We start from the raw sequence: 24279 nt of genomic DNA on the forward strand, positions 1-24279 counted from the left end.
CCCAGGAAAACTAATGGGGATCCTTAATAAACATAAACTTGGGGGGAGATGAAGTGGGTTTAGGGATTAAAACACAGTAAAATGTAGCTCTACAAAGGCAGAAACCCATGAGGGAGCATTTTCTGGCAAAGCAGCAGAGTTTGTCAGCCCAGCGGAGCGGGAGCTCCGTGCATGTGTCCGGGCCGGCCGGCGCGTGTTATCTGCGCGGTGGGTTGTGGGTGTGTGAGCGTCGAGGTAAAATGGCGGACTTGGCAAACGAAGGTGAGTAAGTAGTAGAGAAAGAAAAAACAATACAGCCCGTGCGGCCACGTTACAGGCTCACCCGGACAGTTTCTGCAAACGAAACGAATTAACCTGAAGCGATCGGGCTCGGAGTATCCACCATTGATCTGGAGCTGAAAACGCGTTTGAGGAAAGTGCATCGTTAGCAGGCGGGGCTAACCATGCTAACATGCTAACGGCCGGGCTACGGGTAATACCTGGAGCGGCTCGGAACGCCCTCGAAATGCCGCCGCCAGCCGGCTTAACCTCCCCAGCCCCGAGCACACGGCTATTTATAGCCGGTATTAACCAATATTTATCACAGTGTCTTAATGGACTTCTATTTTTTTGTGTGTTATTGTTGTGGTTAAGACGCGACTCATCAAAAATACGTTTTATAACCAAAAACACGCGTGCAATGGCAACTATTCTGCAGGATAATGTTTATATTTCGACATGGAGCCGATTTAATACGGTTTAGCGTTTCATTTGAGTCCTTATGTTCATTTAGGCGCGCAGGATTGGGGGGGGGACCTAAAAAAAAAAAAAAAAAAAGGCTTCAACGCTGCTTTTTGTCTTTTAATAGAAGCAGAAACCCCTTTTTAATGTGTTAATCAAACAAACTTGGTGGATAAATAGGCGATTTTGGTGAAATAGAGTTGTGAAGAGAGATGACTCATGTGGGATTGGGCGCATTAGCAGGCTAAAGCCTGGATTTATGGTTCTGCGTTACGTCGACGCAGAGCCTACGGCGTAGGGTACGCGGTCTCCGCGTACCTTACGCCGTAAGGTTCTGCGTCGATGTAACGCGGGACCATAAATCAGCCTTAACTACAGCTAAAACGGCGCTCTGTGCAGAACAACCGGTGGGCGGCGACTATTTGCTGGAAAGGGTCAGAAACAAACTGGCTCGTGAACCGGGGACGATGCTGGCGCTTACTTCAATGTTTTGAAGTGAATATCAGCGTTGCAATGCATTGCAATTTGCAATGTTACCTGGTCTAAAAAATGCATTCAAAAGTGGATGTTAAATATAGGTCAAACATCTTTTTTTTTTTTTCTTGCATCATACGTGTTTCTGAACACAAGCAGCATGAGGCGCGACTGCGTGTATCAGGAGTTGTTAAACACTTGTGGTTTTGTGTTTTTATTTGCTCCTGTAATCGCTGAGGATTATAAACTCGCAACACCATCGATGCTACACCAACTCAGTTTAATAGGCCCAATACAGACACGGGGAAAACCTTTGTCTCATATTGCCTCTCTGGTTTGTTATTTTGGTAGTATATAGGAGCAGCCAAAATCATTGTGGATATGTTTTTATAAAATCTCATATGTGTAAATGTATATATTGTAAATTACAGAGTTTTACAAGTTTGCATTTTCTTTGCAGGCAGATTGAAAGTGTGACATTGCCATCTCTTTCTAAAAGGGATTTCTGTCAGGGTTACTTAATAAGCTCAAACCTATTAGGGAGTTTTTCTTTTAGCCAAAATAAAACCATTGAATCAGGACACCTTGCACAATTTTGTTTTTGGTGACTGATTGAAAATATTAACACATGTTTAAATGAGTATCTGTTAAGCAATATGCAAATCATATAATTGTTTGATTATGTTATTAGTTACAGCGTGGATGACACTTTGTCAGCATTCAAACAATTATTGCTTTTAGATGAAACATCTTTGCTTTTCAACTGCAAGTTTAAAAGAATCAAACAAGATTGTAATCTGTAATCGCTCCTGATTATAAACTCGCAACACCATCGATGCTACACCAACTCAGTTTAATAGGCCCAATACAGACACGGGGAAAACCTTTGTCTCATATTGCCTCTCTGGTTTGTTATTTTGGTAGTATATAGGAGCAGCCAAAATCATTGTGGATACGTTTTTTATAAAATCTCATATGTGTAAATGTATATATTGTAAATTACAGAGCTGGTTTAAGTTTGCATTTTCTTTGCAGGCAGATTGAAAGTGTGACATTGCCAGGGCTGCACATAATTATTTTGGTCTGGTGCTCAGAGGAGCCCCTGGATATGTGACTTGGGGCTCCAAAAACGCGGTGACCCGTCTCGCCGGATCGATAAAAGAGGGATGCAGGAATAAGTTATAGGCAAAACGATATTTATTCACTTATAAAGATGAATGGGTCAATATGGTCCTTTTACAAAGTTAATTTATTTCAATAATTCAACTAGAATATGGTGTAAAAGTTAATTTATTTCAATAATTCAACTAGAATATGTTGTAAAAGTTAATCTATTTCAATAATTCAACTTAAAGGAGCTTGAGGCAGGATTTATGAAAAAATGCGTATACGTTTTAAAGGAGCTGTATGTAAGAGCAATAATAAAACGAATCTTAAAATGACCCCGATATGTCAACAGACATTTAAAAATCATGTTCATTTCATATACTTATGTCACTGACAACAGCACTCAAGCCAGGATATTCCAGTTTAAAAAGAGGAGTTGCAGCCCTCAACTGATGTTTATGTTGTCATTTTTTGTTTTGGCCTGAAGCTCCACCCTCCACCTATCTCCCAATCACCAAGTCAGTATTGTTTCGCCATCCGGGTTGCCAGCTCGGCTCTAATTATCGCAGCCATGGTAGCTTACGTTCCTGCTGCATTCTGCAGCCTACCTGGCAACCTCTGGTCGGGGGGAGGAGGGGGAGGGTGCACGCCGCTCAACAATATTTTGAAAGTGACTGCAGTACCAGTTTTGGCCATTTCTTACAGACGGCTCCTTTAAGTTTTCTAGTAATAAGGTCAGATGAAGCGTTCCAAACCCAAAAGAATGAGCCCTCTAGTGTATCTCTCCGTTGCCTTGAACAGGCTGTGTGCTGCAAAATGTGCTGCAATTCGGGCCCAAATATCCCGCGCTGGGCTGCGGATGTGACGTCACATGACGCTGCATGCGCGTTCACCCCGTTCTCCCGTGCCGGCTTCGCTGTTGGCTGCAGTACCCCCAACGGCCGTCGTGGTGAAGGGTGGCGCTAGAGAGTCTCATTTCTTAAAAGGAGCCTCATGCTCCTTTAAAAGGTGAAACTAATATATTACCTAGTCTTATTACATGCAAAGCAAGATATGTTGAACCTTTATTTGTTATAATTTTGATGATGGAATTGTTTATTGATTTCATAAAATATTCTCTAATTTATTTTTTATTTGGGGTTTTCATAAACTTTGAGCCATAATCAGAGAGCAGCGTCTTGCTGGTGCAGGAAACTGCTGCATGCAGTGACGGACACTGGCTGATTTATGGTTCCGCGTTGCACCAACGCAGAGTTTACGGGGTAGGATACGCGGGAACGCGAACGTACGGTACCCGTCGCCGCGTAACATCATGCAGCCACTTCTCGGCGAACACACGTTTTCTGTTCGATTCGGGTAGTGGTTCAGTTTGGCGTCTCTTTGTAGTTGGTGGTAGTGGAACGCCAAAATAATTACTTAATGGCGCTTGCTTCTTGGACATTTTGACGAGACGTGTCGGGGTTTGTTCAGTAAAGCTGATCCTTACCTCTTTTCCTCCCCATCCACCGCCGCAACGATCATGGAGGGGGAGTAAGGACGCGCTGTGATTGGCCAGTACCAACTTTGAGTGGCAGTTCTGCAGAAAAGCTCTCGCAATAGATTTTTTAATATTAGTATTCTGGTCTGGCCACAACCAATAATATGAGCCCCAGCTGTTGGTACGCAAAGGCGCTTCGCAGCACAAGATTGACAGCGCACTGTGGATTTTGTCGGCGCATGCGCTCTAGCGGCCCACTTATGTGCAGCCCTGGACATTGCCATCTCTTTCTAAAAGGAATTTCTGTCAGGGTTACTTAATAAGCTCTAACCTATTAGGCAGTTTTTCTTTTAACCAAAATAAAACCATTGAATCAGGACACCTTGCATAATTTTGTTTTTAGTGAATGATTGAAAATATTAACAAATGTTTTAAATGATTATCATGTACATATAATTGTTTGATTGTGTTATTAGTTACAGCGTGGATGACACTTTGTCAGCATTCAAACAATTATTGCTTTTAGATAAAACATCTTTGCTTTTCTACTGCAAGTTTAAAAGAATCAAACAAGATTACTGTTTACTTTAAGTGGATGCTTAGATCACCAGCCCACATCTTTTTTTTAACAGACAAGCCTGCCATTGCACCTCCTGTGTTTGTTTTCCAAAAAGATAAAGCACAGAAGGTAAGTTTCTCTCTCTGTGTGTTTGTGTTTGTGTGTGTGTGTGTCAATACCAAGGGCATTATTAAATCTTTTTTTGTTTATATTATTTATACTTAGCCTGGATCTAATTATGGAGAGAGGAATAGTTAAGAAAAGTTGTTGAACTCAGATCCTTCATGGAAATACAACCATATAACATAGTTCTTGATTTGGTTGTCATGTTAGTTACACATGTTAAAAACTTCACACCATATTGCTGCTGGTGTTATTGTTTTCATTCTTCTTATTGTTGTTATTATTAATCTATTATTATTAGTAATATGATTACTATTGCAATGAGTGGGTCCGTCCATGTGTCTTTCAATAATGTTTCCAGACCATGCACTGGTCATAAGTGATGATGAGCAGTGAGGAAGAAGTAGGTTTAGGTCATGTCTACTAGTTCGTCTGCTTTCCTGTCCTTATTCCCATCAGAAAGGGCCAGCACTTTGCACTTTGGGTGACTGAGCGAGGGACCAAACTAGAGTAAAGCATGACATATGGTTTTCCATAGGAACTACATGCAGAGCCTACATATAGGACCTAAGTCTTTGTTGGCGTTAATGCTTGTCCATGGTCATGTGTGATGCTGCTGTAATAACACCACCAAATGATGGGTGGCAGTGCAGCTTCTTTTCTGCAGCTTGCAGTGCTGACATTCCTTTTTGTTTACTTTCATTATATAGTTCAGTTATAGCAGTAAACAGGACAAATAAAACGTACCTTATGCGAAATTAAGCTGATGTAATGTATCAGCAATTGGAAAACAATAATATACTGAGAGATTACAACCGTGTTGTGCTTGTGGTCGTCACATAGCTTAAGTGGACCTTTACACTACTTGTGCATATAGATATAAGCAAGGCACCAATGTGTGGAGAGTAGGATTTGTTTTTTGATTAGTTTGCAGACTCAGCCTTCAGTTCGCTGCTGGCTTGTCAATGGTGCGGACCCACTAGTGCAGCTCTTTTCTGATTTAAAAGTAAATAACTTTTTGCTGTCTTACAGCGGTCTGCAGAGGGCTCAAGCGCAGAAGATGGTGAAGGTAAATAATGTTTGGTTTTTTTTGTCCTTTTCATCTTTCCTGGATTGTTTTTTCTATAATTGTATTGATAATATTTTGTTGGCACTTTCAGATTCAGATAAAGATGAGGGAAGTTACTGCCCCCCTGTGAAAAGGGAAAAGACCTCATCATTCCCACCCCCACATTCTGGTAAGGGCAATAATGACTAAGCAGAACATTTCTTTCTTTCTCTTGGTCTTGGTTCTTGCTTTTGGTGGCCTTGTGCATTTGTATGCTGAGTGCAATGTCCGTCTGCTACTTTGCAGTTCCCAAGAACAATGTATTCATGCCCTCAAGTTTCTGCCAGTCTCCGACTGGGAACTCTGACTCTGAGCCAGGTGAGGCATCTAAAACACTATTAGTTTTGTTCCACAGCTTAATGCCTTAAGCCTTTGTGCAATAAATAAAACTGTGTTTAAAAGGTCAACATTACCGTAAGTTTTTCCATACTTTAAGGCAACAACGTCAGTAAGTTTACTGAGAATATTTAACAATAACTTATAGTTTCAGAATTATATGCCGGAAGTAATAACAATGTTGCTCTCTAAAGTCACAGTTGCTTCAGTGAAGTACATTTCCTGCCTGTGAATGCCACTGTATCACTCTTTGACCAGTGACCACCACGTAATTACTTCACTTCTGAGCTTACATCAACTGGATGGTGTAGAAGTCTGTCATTATTCACAAACAGAAGAAATGTGCAGTCACAGGATGCAAGGAATGTATTCATTTTTTGAAATGGGTATAATTAGATTTTGATTTGTTTTCACTAAATTTGAGTGTGAACAGCAGGTGCTTAGAAGTATTGAAACAAAAAGCGAGTTCAGTTGCTAAAAGGCTTTTTTCATACCCATGAATTTATACATTCATATAACTTATAAAGCCGTAGCAGAATTCACTGTGCCAGGTTAGAGCATTCAGTGATGGGGAATATTTTCCTCTTTTTTTTTTTTCCTTTCTCTATGAAGTATTTTTGTGGTATGTTGAAAGTGTTTGGTCTCATTTATTCTTCTCTAATGTTATGGTTGCTTCAATCCTCTTGTGTCAATTAGCGTCATCTGTTGCAAACAAATAATGCCATATATAGAACAGAAAAGTGAAACCTCTTTGTTGCATTAGTTTTGTTCTGTCATTTCTCAGAATTTGCTTAAGAAAAAGGTTTGCAAAAGCCAAATAAATCAGACACAGTTATTATTGTGGGGTTATCGCGTCCCAGAGCAGCCCGGGAGCCTAATAATGTTATTTTCTGTTACATTTTTCAACTTGCATGTTAAGAATGAGAAACACATTTATGCAGACTGTATTTGAAAAAGGGGGAGATGAACTTGATGGAGTTAAAGACGGGTGGTTTATTATTTTTGGTATCATATCATTTTATCAATTTAATTAGTGTCTATTGCAACATAAGCTGTCTCTGGGTGCTTTCCAGAGACCCACATCCTGACCCCAGAGCAATTATTACATAAACATAAACAACGGCAGGTAAAAACTCCCCTAGTGGGAGGAAAAACCCTAAGCCAAACAGTGGCAAGGGAAAAACTCCCCTTTAGGAGCGAAGAAATGTTGAGCAGTGGGCTGGTGTTATCATGTGCTGGTGGTTCTATGCATTGTTCCTCAAACCATTCAAAAATGCCTTATTAACTATTATAAGCCAATTTCTTGTGCTGTTTTTCTTGTACTTGACCATACTCTTCCAAAAGTCATGTCATCCATTATCTTTCTCGTTGTTCTGAATACCCATTGATAGCCTACTCATGAAAATAGGAGTATTGGTGAATACTATTCCTCCAGTCACCATCCAATATCATTAAATTTTTATGAACAGAATCCCAATTTATCTTTGTTGATCTAAAAGCCAGCGCATGAACTTAAGAAATACTGCCTTCCGACTTCCTGTTTTGGGTCACCTGGTGGAGGATCAGTTGCATGTGAGTTAGTGGCAGGATGGCATTATTTTAGCCTGAAAATCCCACCAGCAAAACTGACATGCTCATTATGCGAGGCTGTGGTTTCCAGAGGTGGCACGAATGTTGCTAAAAATAATATGAGCTACCTTGTTAAGCATTTAAGGAGCCATCATGTGATAAAGTACAAGGTTATAAAGTCAAAGGACAAGAGGGACTGCTGGAAGAAACTCTGGAGTTTGCTTTTCAGATATGAGAGAAAATCTTCATAGCCAGAAAACCCAGAGCAATGATGGGTAAAGCTGTAAACGTCATTGTCTTAGATCTCAAGGAAAACGTTGGATTTCACTGCATGAAGTCGTTTACAGTTTCGCAGATCCGAAATGCATCCCAGAAACTGTTCTCTCCAAACTGGATGACACTTAGTAAACATTTCCTGTCAGATAAAGGAAGAACCCTTAAAGCAGTGTTTCTCAATCCTGTTCCTCGTGGGCCCCTGTCCTGCATGTTTTAGATGTTTCCCTGCAACAACACACCTGATTCTAATTAATGGTCCTAATTAGCTTGTCACCAAGGTCTGCACAACTCTGTTGATGACACAGGTACTTGTATCACGGTCTGAAGCAGGGTAGCATCTGAAACATGCAGGACAGGGGCCCACGGGGACCAGGATTGAGAAACACTGCCTTAAACAATTTTACTGAGAACATTTGGACCTCCAATGTCTTCAAATGTAAAAATATAAATACCTTTTTTGTATTTTTTTCAGATTCAGACAACTTTATTAATCCCTTTGGGAGTTTCCTCGGGGAAATTGACATCTCCATCTCACTCACTCAGCACTGTCATTTACAAATCAAACACCCCAAAAACCACACACCCATATAAAGATAAATTAAAAGTGAAGTGTCATAAATAGAGTTTTAATGAATAGAAAAGAAATAAGTGTTGTGAAAAATTGCACAAAGTTATTGCACTGTCCTGGTTTGTTGTTGGTCAGACTGACTGACTGACCCCCCAGTCCCTCTGTTCTTCAGTTCTTTGACATATTTCTGGCTGCACTTTTAAGTTTAATTCTTGGATTACTGGGATTAGTACTCATTATTTAAAGTTAATTGAAAAAAATGTTTAAATAAATAATTGAATAAAATTTGAATTAACACTGGTATCACCCAGGTATTGTAATCGGCATCAGTTTAAAAAAAAAAAAAAAAAAAAAAAAAAAAGGTCTTGGGACATGGCTGTTTCATTTTGGTCAAATTGTCTTTATTACTTCAGCAAGTATAAGTTATAACCTGCATTTGGGTGTTAGTCATATATATATATATATATATATATATATATATATATATATATATATATATATTTATAACCCAAGATGGTACGGCTGGTTAAGTTATGATTTTGGCTTGTATGAACGAAATGTGTACTGGTGTTATGTCTTTGGCTTTGGCTTATGTCTCAGCCCTTTAATCGTTCTGGGGTAAAACTCAAGCAACCGTTAGAGAACCAAACATCCCAGCAAGATGAGGAAACAATTGTAAAGTGAGGTCAAAATGCTTTGGGGATTTGGAAGGAAGCCCGTTTTTCTAAAGCTGAATAAACAGGGCAGTGGTATTTTTTGCAAAACAGGGGTTGAATTGAGACGGGAAATGCAACAAACAATCACCAAAAGTATCAAGCCAACATGATCGGAAAAGCTTGGAAACAATTTTATTTATATTTCAGACCTCAGAAACAGTAGCCGACCAGACCATCACTCAAACGTCCTTTCTGTTCTAGGAATTGAATGTTTTTGTCAGGTATATGTAACCGCTTGGATTTTGATGTGTTGTAATTGACGGTTTTTATCATTATGTGGTGCTTAAAGGTGATTAAAGTTCACCCCTAATATATGCAGTGAAAGGATATTGCTGTGATTTTAAAAACATTGTAGCAATTGCCCATTTCAGACAGAAGTTACAGTCGTGACTCGTGAGGTTCTAATCGCATAAACGCCTTTATAACGTACAGTGTGTGCCATGCAGGATCCACACACACTTGGTGTGAATTGCTGACGCTCCAGGTTTAACTTTGTATCTGGTGAAGACTGTAGTGATCTTTTAAGGCTTTGGTCAAAGAGGAGTGTGGTTTAGCACTTTTTGTTTTGTCACCAGTCATGCCGAGCTAATAAAATACCAGGTTAATGAGACAGAAGTAGAAATAGATTAGATGCCAAAGAGGCTGCCTTGTCACTTCACAAGACTTGGATTGCTGCACATCTCTTCAGTCTCCCTGATGGTTGCTGTGGAAACTGGCCCTGTGATTACAGAAGTGTAAAGACAGAAGGAATGTGTATTTTATGATATGTTAATCCTGAATATTTTTGTGTATATATTATATTTATTTTCTAAATATTTCCATGTTCTCAATTTTCTTAGAAGAGAAACCGGTGGGATTCCGTTTAAAGCCGCCGACTCTCATTCATGGACAAGCACCAAGTTCAGGTAGGTGTTGGTGGAGACATTTCATATTATTATATTATGTATTTGAGTTCACTAAAATAGGAAGAAAAATACAATAGCAATTCATTCCATAAAATAAGAAATAAGTTGGGTATGCTGCAGGTGTCCCAAGTCAGAAACCCAAGGAGCAGCAACGCAGCGTCCTCCGCCCTGCAGTCCTCCAAGCACCACCCTCTAAATCACTTATAGAGTCCAGTGAGTACATATTTCATTGTTGCCACATTAAATAGTAACGCATCTTACCTCTTTATAGAGTAACTGCAGCCGACGTACATTATACGTACAATAAAAGCTCACCTTGTACGTTAACATGAAGGGCACAGTTTTGTCATAGGATTTTAGGATGTTTTGAAGCTGGGTAATATGGCCAAAATTATATCTTGGTATTTTTAGACAGAATGGCAATGCACAATATATTGTATATCTTGGTATTTTCCTACGATAAATAACTCCACAACAGAAAGTAGCTTCCAGTTATGCTTCTAGTGTTTGGGTGTTTTTAAGACTGCTGTTGTCTTGAACAGTTTGCAGTGAATACCACACACCTCTGCCTAGTGCTGGGCGGTATGACCAAAAATTTATATCACGGTATTTTTCAAAATTATATCGGTTTCATCACGGTATTTTTTTTTTCATGCACAACTGGGTGTTAACCACATTTTCTAATGATTTGGAAAGGAATTGCTGCAGTAAATTGGCTTAGAATGGCCTATTTTACTGTCATGAGGAGGAAATATTGTAGAAAAACATTAATATCCACACTAGTATAAATACAGGTTTGCATGGCCTCACAAAATGATGCCGTTTACAATGAGGTGGCGGCACTTATGATTCTAATTAGGGATGTCCCGATCAGGTTTTTTTGCCCCCGAGTCCGAGTCCGAGTCCTTTTGATTTTGAGGACTTGCCGATACCGAGTCCCGATCCGATACTTTTATAAAACAATAACAAATGAAGAAGAGAAAAGAAAATTATGCAGGATGACCCTTTTATTATATTTTAACATGTGTACTGTAAACTGAGCACATAGGAGGTAGGCAGCTTGAACATTCTTAAGTCAGTATAAAAAAATGTTATTTTCTTTTTTTTTTTTTTTTTTAAGCATAGGGCTGCTTCAGCTTCAAAACAAACAGGCGTGCTCTGCGCGCATGCGGTGTGCCGCTCCGAGCCCACTACTCCACGTGTGCGTTGATTTATGGTCCCGCGTCACACCAACGCAGAGCCTTCCGCGACGCGGAACCATAATGTCGGCGCCGCAGCTCCGCTTCAGTCCTGGGGCCTCATTTATAAAGCTTGCTTGCGCAGAAAAAGCGCCTGAAAGTTGCGGAAGCCACCATCTACGCAAAGCCTCGGATCTAAAAAGAAAAAACTAACCGATGGCTGCCGCTCCAAGCCCACTACTCCACGCCGAAGAGGAAAAAAAAAGTGTTCTGATTAAAATAAGGAAAGTTGGACTACCGTATATAACAATTGCGTTCATAAGGATAAAGTTTTTAAAAAAAATAAAAATTAAATAAATTGTCTCTTCTCCCCGTGTGTGTCTGCCTGTCATGCACGGGTACTTGGGCGCATGTTGTTTACTTTTAAGCCGGAATTATGGTTCTGCGTCACACCAACGCAGAGCCTACGCCGTAGGGTCGGGCGTAGGGTGCGCGTCGCCGCGAAACCTACGCTGTACACTCTGCGTCGGTGCGACGTGGAACCATAAATCAACGCACACGTGGATGTCGGCGCCAGTGAGTATTTTCACCGGACATTTTGACCGGAGAGATTATAAAATACCGGACTTCGGCATATTTTACCGGACAAAGTCCGGCAATTACCGGACAACGGAAACCCTGATATATATATATATCCGATTCCTGATCGGCTCATAACGTCCGAGTCCGGATCGAGTCTGCAATCACGTGATCGGCCCCGATTTCCGATCACGTGATCGGATCGGGACAACTCTAATTCTAATGAAGTGAGAGAATCAGTCAGACAACACTTAAAGACTTTATGTGTTGTCTGACTTGACTTTTCTCCCGCACTTCTAGTGTTACCTGTAGACGTGGTGGACGCAGATCTCAGCTTCATGTATTCTTGATATTCTATCACATGTTTGCGGCTGAGGTGGTGGAGCAAGTTGCTAGTGTTGCCTCCCGCGGCTACAACGGTAGCTTTACAACACTTGCAGATGATTGTTGTTTGTTGGACGTTGTCTTTTTTAAAGCCAAAGAATTTCCACACAGCCGACACGGCTCCTCTTTTCGGAACAAGTTCCCCTGTGTCATGTTCTGGAACAGTTGTGGGACTTTCGTTTTCAGCCATCTTCACCCACATATGTCCGCTGTAAACAATGCAACTGCTAAATAGTGATGCACCGAAATGAAAATTTGTGGCCGAAACCGAAAATAATAATAAACACTTGGCCGAATACCGAACATGGTTCTTCGCAGTTTTTCATTTATTTTGCCAATCTTTTCACCATTGCATGAATCAAATAAATTTGATTTAGGCGTGCTTTTCAAAGAAAAAAATCTTTTACAAAATTACAAGGTAGAAAATATTTATTGAACATAAAAAACTGAACATTTTTTAATTTCCCAGCATTATGTTGTTTTGGTTCCACCTCCTGGTGAATGTTAGGTAAAATTCTTATGTGGTTACTTTTTGGTTGGCCAACGATTTATGTTTGTAGTCTATTTCCTTATATTACAACGCTGTTTTTAATTGTTCGTTTTTTTTCCCACTTATTCCACCGAACACCGAAAGTGTTTTTTTGCCATTTTCGGCCGAACAATTTTGGTTACCGAACAATCGGTGCATCACTACTGCTAAACAGTCCCCTCACAAACAGTGTCCAGCGGCGCTACTTTCCGCCGCGCAGCGTTCCCAACGTTGTGTACGCTACTGTACATACTCACCGGTATTACGGTATATGAAAAATTCATATCATAAGAAAAATAAACACCGGTATTCGGTATGAACCGGTATACCGCCCAGCACTACCTCTGCCAATCCTGGAAGATGTAGCTGTGCTGCTGCCTTTAATTCCACCGATTGTAGAAAGCTATATAGAAACTTTACAGCGGACAGCCGCATGCACATTGTTGAATGTGGCAAACGAACCACCTCCTGGTGAATGAAGTAACTGTGCCTGTTTGGGAAACATTTTTTAGGAAAACTATTTTTGTTTACAGTCACACACTGCTACTTTGTGGATCTGTCTGTGTCTCCACGTCTGACAGTTTTAAACATCACCATGAAGTATAAATTTGACTTAATCATTAAAATTGATTCATCATCCCGCTCTAGTTTGAATCAATCAGAAGTATAATGGAGCAGGTCTCAAAGACACATGGCCAACATCTACATTCATGGCTTTTCATCTTGAAATGTGAAACTTCTGTTATGATTATTATTATTATTATTGCACATCCGCTCTACTCCAGTGTATTGAGCCTTGGAAAATGGAATGAAATGTGATCGTCTGCAGAAGGTTGTTTTAAATGCGGGTGTTGTGGTCTAATGTGGATAGACTGATATTGTAGTAGTAATTGTAGAAGTAATGATGAAATTAATTTAATAATTTCCTCCTTCAGCTCATAGTGCAGGTGTACGTCAACGCTGGTAAACGCAACAATGTGGAAATAAAACTGCAAGGACTGCTGGCTTTGATGTCCTTGGTATCAGCTGTTATACAGGACTGTCTCAGAAAATTAGAATATTGTGATACAGTTCTTTATTTTCTGTAATGCAATTTATAAAAAAAAAAAAAAAAAAAAAAGTCATACATTCTGGATTAATTACAAATCAACTGAAATATTTCAAGCCTTTTATTATTTTAATATTGCTGATTATGGCTTACAGTTTAAGATTAAGATTCCCAGAATATTCTAATTTTTTGAGATAGGATATTTGAGTTTTCTTAAGCTGTAATCCATGATCAGCAATATTAAAATAATAAAAGGCTTGCAATATTTCAGTTGATTTGTAATGAATCCAGAATGTATGACATTTTTGCATTACAGAAAATAAAGGACGTTATCACAATATTCAAATTTTCTGAGACAGTCCTGTATACAGTAACAATGTAACTAACTACAGGTTTAAAAATAAAGCCATTTGAGATATCAAGACAATCTTCTCCAGTAAGGGACGTATTCAACCTGTTGTCCCTGTGAGCATGAATGGTCTTGTGATATCAACTATCGGATGAATGGGAAAGTGTGTCCAAACTTTTGAGTTGAAACACTTGTGTTGATGTGGATCAGCATTGTTTCGAAAAATGCCTTTTGGAGCTAATACGGTTTAATAAGGACGTAACCTTTCGCAGCACAGCTCTAGTGAAACATGCCAGTCTGAATACTTTTTGATGTCGCCACAGTCACTCGCACTTAGTCATGTGTTTGTCCCTTCAAGTAAGTAAAGTAAATCCTGTAAATTTTCTTTTCTTGAACATCTAGATTCCAGTTGTGGAACCAATGGTGTGAAAAAGCCATCAGATGGAGCAACTGTGGCCCAGTCCCTGTTCCTGAACAACAAAGAGCACTCGTCTTTGCTGGCCAAGTCACTGGTGAGGAGTGTTACTGAAGATGAAATGCATTTGGCTATCATTACACATGTAAATTAAAATATGTTGGGCATAAAATAATTAATAAAACATGTATAATGGTGGTAATATTATTATTGCTATAGACTACTTTTCAAAACTCATTTACAAAATTAAGAGACGAGTGAAATTAGGACCGGGTGCGATTTAAAAGAGGTCACTGAGGCTGTTGGCCTGGTTTACTCAGGCAGCTTGTTCCACAGTTTAGGAGCTTTGACCACAAATGTTTTGCCACCTCTGGTACTCAGCCATGTCTCTGGAACAAACAACAGTCCTCTATCCAAGGATCCCAGTCTGTATACACAAACTGGTGCGTCATTATGACAGACAGGGAACAATCTAGCACAGTCTTTGATAATCACATCTGCATAATGATATGTGGAATGTCAGTGAAAAATGCAAACTGTCATTAGACTGCAAAGCACTAATAGGTTAGGGCCTAACGGTATTTACAGTAAAACGTGATCATTTCCTCATTAAGAAGATTTGTTGTGTAATAACTCAAAAGAAGATGGCTAAATTAGACAATTTTTAGGAGAGCTAGGTTGGAAGATGTTTGCCTTATTGCAGTGTGGTTCTAAGGTGAAATGTCTGGCTGTTGCACAAACATCATTAGGTGTTCAACGTGAGTGTTTGTGCATTTTTGGTTGGTTGGGGATGTGCGATACCCATTTGTGTCATACTTGCCTCAGTTAGCTGGATGCAGTGTAGCGGTTATGGTTTACTGTGAAAATCTGAGTTGTTTTTAGATAATTAGTTTTTATTTCTTTTTTAATTCACCAGCTTAAGTTCTTCTTTAATTCTAATATGTGTAGTATATTTGGTTTCGTTGAAGGACAGGGTAGGGAAAAAAAACCACATTGAATAGAAGCTAACACTGTTAATATTTATTTATTTTTTGAATTCATGTTTCAGAAACATGAAAATAAGGAAGATGGAACAAGTGACAACAAAGATGAAGACAGAAGAGACAAGGAGAAAGATGTTGCAGTATCATTTGTATTTGGTCAGAATATCAAAGACAGAGCAAAGGTTAGTCGTTTTCTTTTTGTTTTATACCCGTCGATAATATATGATGAGGGTAGACATTTCAGGCAAGAACAAGTGGCAAAGCGATAGGAACAGTTAAGGCGCGTTTCCACTAGTGGGAGTTCCAGGTAGATTTTTCAGTTGACACATTTCTACATTTTGGTGAAGTTGGAGTTTACAAGAAAAAATTGTAGATGGACCAGCAAGGTAGTTTTTGTGTATTAAAGCCAGTGTAAAGGTCCGGCGGGCTGGAGGAGGTTTCTTTAACATTCAGTCACTACCACAGCAGTGTATGTTTAAAAAAAAAAAATGCATGTAGCATCCATTGTTTGTAGGGCTGGGGATCGATTCAAATGTCAAGAATCGATTCGATTCTTAAGATTCAGAATCGATTATCAAGATTTGATTCGATTCCAATATTGATTTGGGTTGGTGTTATTAAAACTGTTTTTTGAGCTGTTGCATGAATTATATGACTGTAGTTATGCAAAATATTACTACTAGTATTATATTGAGATTAAACAGCAAGTATTGGCAGCTAATGATGCTGTAAGGACCAATCAGCTCCCAGAATGCTGATAGAACTGCTTTCAGAAACATCATGTGGGTCAGAATTACCAAACAGATCCAGGGAGGAAACAGAGACGGATGAAATCGGTTTTATTTTTTCCCACATTCCGTTTTTATTTGTTCCATTTTTGGTCTATTTTGGTTTTTAATTTTTGAGCATTTGGTTTTTAGCATTTTTTTTTGCAAATGTAACCCCAAGACAGTATATAAAGTAATGAAATAGATAATTTATGCAATTATAACACTTTAATGTTTTCATACCTTTTAAACATATTTAAAGGCAAAAACATGGCACCAGTTATTCTTGTGTCCAGCAAAACATTCCTTTTTTGGGGATAAACAAAAAAATAACCAAAAGTTGTAATGTAATGATGAAAAAAAAATACATAAATACATTTTTAAAAAAAATCGATCTTTAGACATATGAATCGATTTTTAGGAATTAATATCAGAATCGATTTAGAATTGGGAAATCGATTTTTTTCAACACAGGCCTAATTGTTTGTGTTTCTTCTCTGTATTCTTTTGCTTCATTCTTTTTATCATCTCCTTTTCTGCTGCTGACCATTTGTGAACAGCAGAAAATGCACATTACCCCTGCCTACTGGGCAGCAGTGTTACTTTCTCAGTCAATGGTGGTTGTGATGCGATGCAGTGTGATGGAGACAAGCCGGCTGAAGGTGTGGAGGAGACGATCAGCTCTGTTAGAGATTCCTCTGGCGGATTTACCCCGAACTCCTGCTGGGGGAAACGTGCCTTTAGGTGTTAGAGCTGGGTCTTTGTACTTTCAGTCTGAACAGTGAGGCATCTTATTATAAGCCCACATTTTACAACATCTCTCTGCGTTATTGCCTAAAGGAATTTGGGTGGCCTTGTTGGAATAAAATTGTTGTGCTTTGACTCCAGTTCCAATTAGATGTCTTCACATGTGTGTTTTGTTTTTCTTTGTCCCCCCCCCCAACATAGGTGGATGAGAACAATACAGAAGAAAATTTAAAGGATGGTTCACAACTGGAGTCAGAGGGCACTAATTATTTCTTACAGTACATCTCTACTTCAAGGTATTGAAATAGTCATTTTCATATTTTATCTGTTCAACTGAATCACCATTGGCCTCTTTGCACTCAGTGAATCATGTTATAATTCCTTCCCCTTAGTTCAAAAAATACTGCGAACAGTCCGGACAGTGGAGCAAAATTTGTTTTTGGGCAAAATATGTCTGAACGAGTTCTGGTAAGTGGATGGAGGTTACAGCTGCTAAATATTCTGCTTTGCTGCAAAGCTCTTAAATATTAAAAAGCTTAACAAGTTGTTATGATCAATGTTGTAATTTCAGAGTCCCCCGAAGGGTGAGGCTTCAAATGAGGAAAATAAAGAGGTTTCAGTCGCTCCTGTTTCAGAGCCTTCATCACAGGAAGCAACTCCGGAAAAAGGAAAAGAAAAAGGTAACACATAATTGGAAAGAGAGGTTGCCATTTGGTTGTAAAAAAGACATTTGGCTAAATTCTAGCGGCAATCCCCAACAAACAATCAAAAAGGGAAAATGTGAATATGAAAGTGGTTTTACACAAATGCACCTCTGAGATGTAATTATAGTAATCAATACAAAAGTTGAAACATGTTTACACAAGGAACACTATGATTACTGGGTAAAGATTATTTTATTAAATTAGACCTAATTGATTTATATTTAGCTTTTTAAACTTTTTCTGGGTAAAGTGCCTTGAAATTACTGTTGGTGATATACGAGTAAAGTTAATTTGATTTTATAGAAACTTACTATAGTTAAGTGTTGATTTGTATTAGTTTTTTGTTTTTTTTTTAATGATAAACGGAATGTTTTAACCATGAGTAAGAGATTGCTGTACGGCAGCTGTAGGGAATGAGAACCAGATATTTCAAGACCACTTTGTCTCGAGATGCTGAAAAAAGAGCAGACACTTGACACTGTAGATGCGCAGTTGAGGTATAGCTCTGGTTTGCAGTGTTAAGGGTTTATTTTTTGTATTTTTGTTGAATTTTCGATTTCGGCACCATAAATTCAGTAATGAGAAGGGCACTAACTCTTGAAGCAGATGTCAACTGTTTCCCTCGGTATCTGTCTCAGCAGTGAACAGTGTGTCAGAGTCTTTGGAGGAATCTGCAGCAGCCTACACCAAAGCCACAGCCAAGAAGTGCATTTTAGAGAAAGTTGACGTGAAAACTGGAGAGGAATCAGAAAGCAATGTTTTACAGGTAGAAAACACACCGGACTCTCTTCAACATTTGCAGTGGGAAAAAAACCGTGGAAGAGAGTAACACAAACTTTTCTGTTTTACCTTTTGCTACAGATGCAGTGCAAGTTGTATGTTTTTGAGAAGACGGCTCAGTCATGGATAGAGCGGGGGCGAGGACTGCTGAGGCTTAACGACATGGCTTCGACAGACGACGGCACGCTACAGTCCCGTCTCGGTAAACACGCCTGCACAAAGTTTGACGACTTGAAACTAGGGCTGGGCGATATGGACCAAAAGTCATATCTTGATATTTTCTAGCTGAATGGCGATACTCGATATATATCGATATTTTTTCTGTGCCATAATTGGGGTTTCCCCCAAAGCATTATAGCATAGCATCTCTGTTAGCATCTCTGTTAGCTTCATTTTTTTCTGAGGCAACCCCTTAAAAATACAGTCAGTTTTAATACAAAGCCTCGTGCCAAATGTCACACAGGTACCTTTATTAACAGAGGTCTGCACAATATCAAAATGTATAAAACAAATGAAATAAAAATAAACTGCCTGCATATATAGAATAAAAATGCTTCTTTATAAAATAAAACAAATATCCCTTTCCTGCATAACAATTACATTAAAATACACTGTGCAATTAATACAATGTAGACAGTAACATACAGACTTTTCCACTGAGGTTGACAGTTGTGCAAATAACAAAACATTTGTGCAAATCTCAAATAAAACATTCAAGTCAATTTGTCACAAAATATCAAAATCATAAAAACATTTTTTTTTTTTTTTTTTTTTTTTTTTTAATCGATATAAACGATATTGTCTCGTACCATATCGCATTTGAAAATATATCAATATATATTAAAATCTAGATATATCGCTCAGCCCTACTTGAAACAAATGCAATGAACAACTTGCTCTCACAAACTCTCCATGGTTTTTTATGGTTCAATGAGAAATGGTTTGTTTGGTCAGTTTTTGGTGCAGTACGTCAAATTGACCACAACAGGGAGCCAAATCATAAACGAAATAATGCTGTCAAATGGAAACCACAACCCTGCATGTATAAATTGTGAAGCAAGAAAGCAGGACTGGTTTTCATCACATAAAGTATGTATGTTGTAAGGAGGGAAACGTGCCAGCAGTTTGTTCTGGTGTTTTCAAAAACAATCCTTATTGTTAACCATTTCAGACGGCAAGGTTAATTCAAAGTAAATATTATTCTTTTACACAAATAAACACATCATTAACACATTAGATCACATAAGGAAGTAAGTCAATAACTCTGCAGTTACTGTCTTATGTGATATAAAGTCGAGTACGTTAGTTTGGACAACTTTTGACTACATTGGGCGTCTTTGAGCTGTAGCTTAATTCTGCTGTTTGTGTGTTTTCTTCGCTTTAAATCCTTCCAGTGATGAGGACTCAGGGCAGCCTGCGGTTGATCCTCAACACTAAACTTTGGCCACAGATGCAGGTGGACAAGGCCAGCGAGAAGAGTGTGCGAATCACTGCCATGGACACAGAGGACCAGGGGGTCAAAGTCTTCTTAATATCAGTACGTATCGCCATAAAGGCCGCTGGACCTGTGCAACATTTTTTTCAAGGGTTAGAGCTAGGGCTGGGCGATTTTGGACAAAAATAAAATCCTGATTTTTATTTTATTTTTTTTTTCTCTTCTCTGAAAACCCAAATTTCGATTTCGATTTTTTTGGTAAAACTACAAAGGACAATGGAATAAATTGTTTCAAATATTTTATCTTTATTTTTAAAGAAAAATAGCAAACAAATTTCCCTATTGGGAATGAAGTGCAATTGAAAGATACTGTAAATCCTCCTTTAGTTTAGTAAAGTGACAACATTTACAATTTTCTTGACCAAACAAAGATGACTAGACGAGCTCTGTCTGTAATGCAGCCAGCTGCAAAAAAGGAAAATCCATTTTCCTTTTTTTAACATCGTCTTGATTAATAAATCCGATTTAGATTTAAAATCGATTAATCGCACACCCCTAGTTAGAGGGTTTTTGATCAATATTTTCCTGGTACAAGAAAGTAATATGAGTGGATAAAGTTGCACTTCCAGATGTTTACAGTAGATAAAGCGTCAACTTTTATGTCAGTTTTGTAAGAAATATGGAAAATAAAAACCTCTCCATATTGAAATAATGGTTTATAAAGTTCAGGAATGCCTCCGGTTCCAGGCCACTCCAAGAAACTATATAGCAGCAACATATTCAACCTTTTGGTACTCCACACTTGTGACCACTGCTCTGATATGTTCCAATTCACTAAACGTCTTTACAGATGTTTGTCATTAGTCTCCAGCTGCTTAAAGTGGCGAATTCTTATCATTCAGAAAAGCATTGGATGTACAACATTTGCAGATCAGCAGCGCAGTAAGAATGTGTGTAATGTTAATGTGTATGCCGTCTGTCCTTCACTTGTTTAGGGTAGCTCTAAAGACGTGGGTCAGCTGGCTGCTGCGTTACATCACCGTATCTTAGCCCTAAAGAGCAGGGCGGAGCAGGAGCCCGAGACCCCGGCGACGACCATCCCCGACGCAGAGGTACCGCAGTCCAACGAGGAGGACAGCGACGAGGAAGACAAAGGCTCTGGTTCCGGTGCAGCCTCCACTCCTGCTGCAAGTCAGTGATTTCTCTTTCTTAGTCTTTGTGCTGTTACGTGTTCCATGTTGCCTTGGTTAATTTAGTGTTAACAGTCAGATTGGTCTAGGGCTGCAGCTATCGAATATTTTAGTAATCGAGTACTCTACTGTAATCGGATAAAACATATTTTTGTTTAGTTAAAGAGCAATTATAAATATACATAAGATGTTAGATGTTAATTGACATCAAGACTAAATTATATAATACAGTAGGTTCAGGGCTGTGCATTTAAAAACCCTGAACTTACACCAGTTGACCAAATTCACTGCCTTCACTCAAAAAACTAAGGATCTTACCAAGAAATGTTCTTATTTCTAACCTAAAAATGCCATTACACCTGATTACACACATCACTTAAAAGGTTAGGTGTTTATCCCACGTGTTTCAATTGAACTTTAATTTGTGTCAAGCTAATTTTAGATCTAATTAAGTTTTAAGTTAGAGTTTTGGCAGTGTTTAAAATAAAATTATGAGACCTGCTGTATTGGAGCACATTTTCTTTTAGTTAAAACTGTAGCGGGAACAGATGTTTAGAGGAACCTATGTATGTACCGGGTGAAGGATGATTTATTGTTCCGCGTTACAACAACGCAGAGCCTACGCTGTAGCCTCTGCGTCGATTTAACGCGGAACAATAATTTTGGACCAGAAGAATATAGAATGGATTAAAAATAAAAGTTAAGCACTGAGCTACGTCTGTCTCCCGTCTGGGCCATTGCAGACTCATTGCCTGAGCACGGCATGTTACAAAAAGCAAACATACCCGCCGCCTCTTTCTTCTACCTTTTACGTGCACTGCGTCACCGCGTTGTGCCGCATTAAATGTAGTCCGGGCGTAATACGATGCTTTGAGCTGGTGAAATTAAACGATTCCTCGAGGCAGAGAAAATTCCTCAATCATTTTTTGTAATCGAATTACTCAAATTATTCGAGGAATCGTTTCAGCCCTTGATTGGTCATTTGTAATGTTTCATTTGATCAGTTGTTGCTAACGGAGCCAATCACCATAGACAGTATTTTTTTGAAGCGAGCAAGGAGCTGAACATCTTAATGATATTTTACAAGCGTCTGGTTCCTGGGATCCACAAACCAAACAGTGCTCATCATAATTTTAGGATTTTTATTTGCAGACGGGAAAACAGCTCTTTTGATTTGTGTAAGTGTAGCAGTGGAAAGACTGGTGGTGTAAACAGGTCTTAGCTAGAGGGGAACAGCTCTTCATTATTTTACCAGAAGTGGAATCAAAGCTTCCCAGCTGAAGTTCGTCTATAAACAACTAACTCATATTGACGCTAACGTATCTTATTAGTCATACCCAAATATCTTCTATAAATGAAACTGACGGCACTCTAGCGACAGTGCTGTGGCAGAGATGTGCTGACAGTTCACTGAGTTCTACAACAATGCAGATTTATTATTTAATCTTCTGTTTACTTCTTTAATGTTGTGTCTACGGAGCCCCTCTGTTGACATTCGAAAAAAAATAAAATAACTCGTGGCCACGCATTAATAACTCGTGGCCACGAGATAATCAATGCGTGGCCACGAGTTATTAATGCGTGGCCATGCATTATTTTGTTTTTCAAATGTCACATGTTATTACTACACTCGCCATGACAATACTCTTGCTCTTTAATATAAATAGACTATAATTACCATTAATAATGATTAATAACCATCCCACCAAGGAAGTTGCATCCACTAAGTCCAGACAGTAGGTTATAATGCCATCCACGAGTAAAATAATGCGTGGGCACGAGATACATAATGCGTGGCCACGCATTATGTATCTCGTGGCCAGGCATTGATTATCTCGTGGCCACGAGTTATTAATGCGTGGCCACGCATTATTTTATTTTTTTCAAATGTCACCAGAGGGGCTCCGTAGGTTTCTATTAAATGTTGTCAGAATATAAATGTATGGTTTAAGGCACACCTTTCCAGAGCCATGGTCAACCTGCTGCCACTCTGTCCCTGCAGGTAATTCAGAGGGAGGTGAGAGCCAGGCTGCGGCAAGCACATAGCGTCACTCTTGGACAGCCTGCTAAGATGCCGCCGTTGAGGCACTTTGCTGTAGGCATCTCCACGGACAACCCTTGACCAATATGGGTCCTCCAGACCAGTACTTTTGGATATTAGAAGTCTAGCTCCAGGAAATAATCCCCATGTGCCGGAGTGTCTCACCCAACCGTGCAGTCATCGTCTCTGCATTCAGCGTAATATCTGGAGTTTTTTTTTTTTTTTTGTTTTGTTTGTTTTGTTTTTTTTTGTTTCCCTCCCTCTCCTGTTTTGTGTTTTATTTTTGTTTTCGAGTATTTTTCCTATTCCGATAGCAAAAATAAAGACTTCAAAGCTTTGGTTTGGGACTTTTCTGCTCATCATATTGATGAGTGTAAGGGTGTTTTCCTCTACATTTTAAGTATGGCACATGTTAAGACTGCAGTTTCTACTTTGGGACCTTTATACTCACTCTACAGCCGTATCTCTGGACTCCACACACCCAGAGGAGCTTCATTCACAGTGTGTTTGACTAGTCATCCAGTCGGTTGGTCTTACATCAAGACCCACCTTCCTCCTAATCCTCCCCATCCTGACCAGTCTGTGCATTATGTTTTATCAAATGTAATTTATTTTGGGCGGTGATTCTCATGAAGCAATTCAACACATACGTGCTGTTTGTAATGGCCAGCCAAGACCACTCAAGTTGTCATTACTAGCACTTTCTTCTATTTCTTATTGACCTATATCATAGTGAATAAAATACTCAAACAATGCAGTTTCTGCTAATGTGAGTTCATGTTTGAGGAAAACAGGGCAGAAGGATTCACCTGTTAATTTTTTTCTAAATTAATGGGATGTTAGTCATTCACTTTTTTTTTTTTTTTTTTCTAAATTGACAAATTGAACTCATCAGTCCATATTCTGCATGTAACTTCTTTTTTTTTTTTTTTTTTTTTTTTTTTAAACATCCCAAGGGTTTATTGTGTTGTTACATATTTTTATGTTGAAATTTATATATACTTTTTATCCATTTACATTTGAAAAAACATGTTGGAATGAAGACTTCATGTGTGGAAAATTTGAGTGATAACTGTAAAACCCTTTTGAATGTCATGTACATTTGAATATATCATTTAGTAGTGCACCATGTTTTCTCATCTCCTCCAACTGCCCCCTTTACAAAATAAAACCATTTTGGATTGACTGTTTTTTTTTTTTTAATTTTCTTTT

The 24279-nt window shown here is 38.8% G+C and overlaps 1 protein-coding gene across 7 annotated transcripts; it reads left to right on the forward strand.

The window, feature by feature from the left end:
- The first annotated feature begins 221 nt into the window (after positions 1–221).
- On the forward strand, positions 222–24253 carry ranbp3b (RAN binding protein 3b). Of its 7 annotated transcripts, none has more exons than XM_061731724.1 (17): positions 222–261; positions 4411–4466; positions 5493–5529; positions 5621–5698; positions 5815–5886; positions 9873–9938; positions 10059–10151; positions 14408–14517; positions 15469–15585; positions 17119–17213; positions 17310–17385; positions 17489–17597; positions 18260–18387; positions 18483–18603; positions 19796–19938; positions 20832–21027; positions 23029–24253. In XM_061731724.1, exons 1-17 carry the CDS (start codon positions 240–242, stop codon positions 23070–23072), a joined length of 1563 nt encoding a protein of 520 aa, XP_061587708.1. In that variant the 5' UTR covers positions 222–239; the 3' UTR covers positions 23073–24253. The 7 variants fall into 7 exon arrangements, with proteins under 7 accessions (XP_061587708.1, XP_061587709.1, XP_061587713.1 ...); XM_061731725.1 differs by having other exon boundaries at positions 18263–18387; XM_061731729.1 differs by lacking the exon at positions 15469–15585.
- The last annotated feature ends 26 nt before the right edge of the window (positions 24254–24279 follow it).

The sequence above is a fragment of the Cololabis saira genome, chromosome 10 (assembly GCF_033807715.1).
Source record: "Cololabis saira isolate AMF1-May2022 chromosome 10, fColSai1.1, whole genome shotgun sequence".
In the NCBI taxonomy this organism is placed as follows: domain Eukaryota; kingdom Metazoa; phylum Chordata; class Actinopteri; order Beloniformes; family Belonidae; genus Cololabis; species Cololabis saira.